The following is a 2568-nucleotide window of genomic DNA, read 5'->3' on the forward strand; positions in this document are numbered from 1 at the left end:
AGCATGTTAGTTCAACCCAACTGCAGCATCTGTATAGATCAGGTGCATCACTGGGCCTTTTTGGTACTTTTATTTAAAACTGATTCAATCACTATTAGACAGAAGTACCAAAAAAGCCCCACTAAAGCATCTAATCTGTACAGATGTTGGATGAGCTGGGTTCAACTGATGTGATGCTTTTTCTGAGCATGCAGTGGGCTTGGCACAGAGGGCATGCAGAATTTAAAATGGCATTTGTTTGTTTTGTTTTGGCTTGTTTTTGTCTGTAAGCAGCCCTGGGGAAAACCTACTCATATAAATAGTGAACTTAGGGTGGAAACAGATGCTACCTTTGGAAACCATTTTTTTGGTGGCAAAAACTAAAAACAAATAGATGTCAATTCTCTTTGTTACACCACAAATGCCTTTGTGGGAGCCACAAAAGGTGGTAATAATTTTTGTCTTTTTTTCATAGTTGCCATTTATTTGCTCCCTGGGAATTCCTGCCTAATACTAGGCCTCTCAAGCCCTGGGTGTGCCTACCTGTCTTTCCTTGCTTACAGAGATGCACCCCTAGGAATCTTCAGGATGTGTTTCTGTAAGCAGGAAAATCTGGAGATCTACGCTTAGAGGTGCACCCCAGAGATTCCCAAGGGCATGTCTCTGTAAATGGGGAACACAGTGCTTGGCCTGTATGATCAATGGGCAATGTGTGTTTTGCTCAATGAAGTGAATCATCCGTTCTGGGACATGTCCTTGCACTGCTGATCCTCTTCATTTGGCAATGTCTGTTTATATCCTTAGTGCTCATGAAGGTAAGATGACTGTCTCCAGTGTAGTTCCTGAGGACAGGCAGACCATAAGCAGCTACAATGCAAGCTTTCCTATCATTCCTTCCCAATGTATTTTACAGTTTTCCTGGGTAGGGCTGGTCAGCAGTAGTGATATAGTAGGCTGATGGCTCTTGTGATGTAGTCATGTTTCACTAGAAGTGGACTCATAGGGCTAAACTCACTGGATTGCAGCCACCCTGGGTGACACCTATCTGAGCTGGATTTTAGCAGAGGTTCAAAAATGGAAAAAATCATCATTAGGAATCCATTGAGCCGTTACCTCTCCCAACATCTTTTAATTGTTTAAATAAGAATAGGACTGTTGCTCTAACTTATTGTAGCTTTAACTTCAAAGTTGAAAGGCTTGTGAGGGAGAAATTCAAGCATTTAAGAAATTGTAATTGTCAAATTGTAGTTTTACCTCTCTCTACACAAGATTCTGGTCCCAAATCTTGTGAGAATTGCCTGTTGCTTCTCTTCCCAAAATTCTTTGATTGTAGCAACTAGGGGAACAATTGTATAGTAAATAATCTCTCCCTGCAGTGCTTAAGCCAAAAAGATAGCCAAGTCAGTTAAGGAAAATATTGTCTGTTTATAAAAATGGTCATTTTGAATGTGCTCCTTCACTTGTAGAATTGCTTTGTTGCAGAAGTTTTCGTAACCCACAACATAGTAAATTAGCACAAGTCCTGCTCAAAATATATATATTTCTCATTCCTTCATAGATTTCCTACGGGAGGACACACCAGTGGGTGCAAGTTTCTTGCGTGCTGCAGCTCATGATAATGATCAAGGTGTGAACGCTGCTATCACATACTCAATGTTACACCAACAGCCTGAATACTTCCAGATAAACCCCAGCACAGGCTGGGTATATGTGAACCATTTAATCTCCCAGGTAATGTTTATGTCTTCATCTGGAACCCAGAGTGACATTTTACATCTGGATCAAGTCACAGAGAGCCTGTTGATTTATGCAAATCAGTGTTTAGATTTCCTTACGCGCTAATTACAGATTTTTATTGTAGACCTCTCGAATTGTCCGGTACATTGTAGCAACAGATGGAGGCAACAGAAGCAGCACAGTGGAGTTGACTGTAACTATCATGAATTTACTCAGCCAGCCACCCCATTGGGAGCAAAGCAGATACTGGGTAACAGTCCCAGAGAGCACCACTCGGGACACCAAGATAGTGGTATGCTATGAAAAAACCTCTCATGACTACCTCTCCTCTCCCTCTCTCTACAAAAGAGAGATACACACTCACAGCCTTGTTACACATGAATTTCAGGTGGCTTCTAGAGCTCTTAACCCCTGAATTTTCCATACGTTAACACCTGAAACTATTTTAAGCAAACTTTAGGCAGCTTAACTCTTGGTGTGGTGTAACTTTGTCTCTGATCCATGTTACCCAGTTTGTGTTCCATTAACGTGTGACCAGTCTGCAGGGATGAACTGCCCAAGTTGCAGTCCTCCAGCATGCCAAGATGCAGCGCCCCCTTCCCCATCCTCCTGCTCTGTCTGGACAAATTTTCCATCCCCTGAACTCTAGTGCCCAGGGGGGCAGTTCTGGCATGAAGCCAACTCCTCTTCCCACCCCCAGGGGTACAACCCTATGCAAACAGCCTGCACACAACATGCCTCTAGCCAGGTCACGGGGTACAGACAGGTCCAGCAGTGGGGTCTAAGGAGGGCGGGGAGAGAACAAGGTAGGGAGCTGGATTGGGTCCCCATGAGCTGGGGCTTCCTTCCCAG

At 43.6% G+C, this 2568-nt stretch overlaps 1 protein-coding gene across 1 annotated transcript in view; it reads left to right on the plus strand.

The window, feature by feature from the left end:
- The window catches only part of LOC109305054 (neural-cadherin-like), a 95582-nt gene that overhangs the window by 25664 nt on the left and 67350 nt on the right, over positions 1-2568 (plus strand). The window contains exons 10-11 of the mRNA XM_019527948.1: positions 1538-1710; positions 1841-2008. Coding sequence (XP_019383493.1) covers positions 1538-1710; positions 1841-2008 — 341 coding nt within the window. The remainder of the gene's footprint in view (positions 1-1537; positions 1711-1840; positions 2009-2568) is intronic.

Source organism: Gavialis gangeticus, unplaced genomic scaffold (assembly GCF_001723915.1).
Source record: "Gavialis gangeticus isolate Ggan-Ray unplaced genomic scaffold, GavGan_comp1, whole genome shotgun sequence".
Classification (NCBI taxonomy): domain Eukaryota; kingdom Metazoa; phylum Chordata; order Crocodylia; family Gavialidae; genus Gavialis; species Gavialis gangeticus.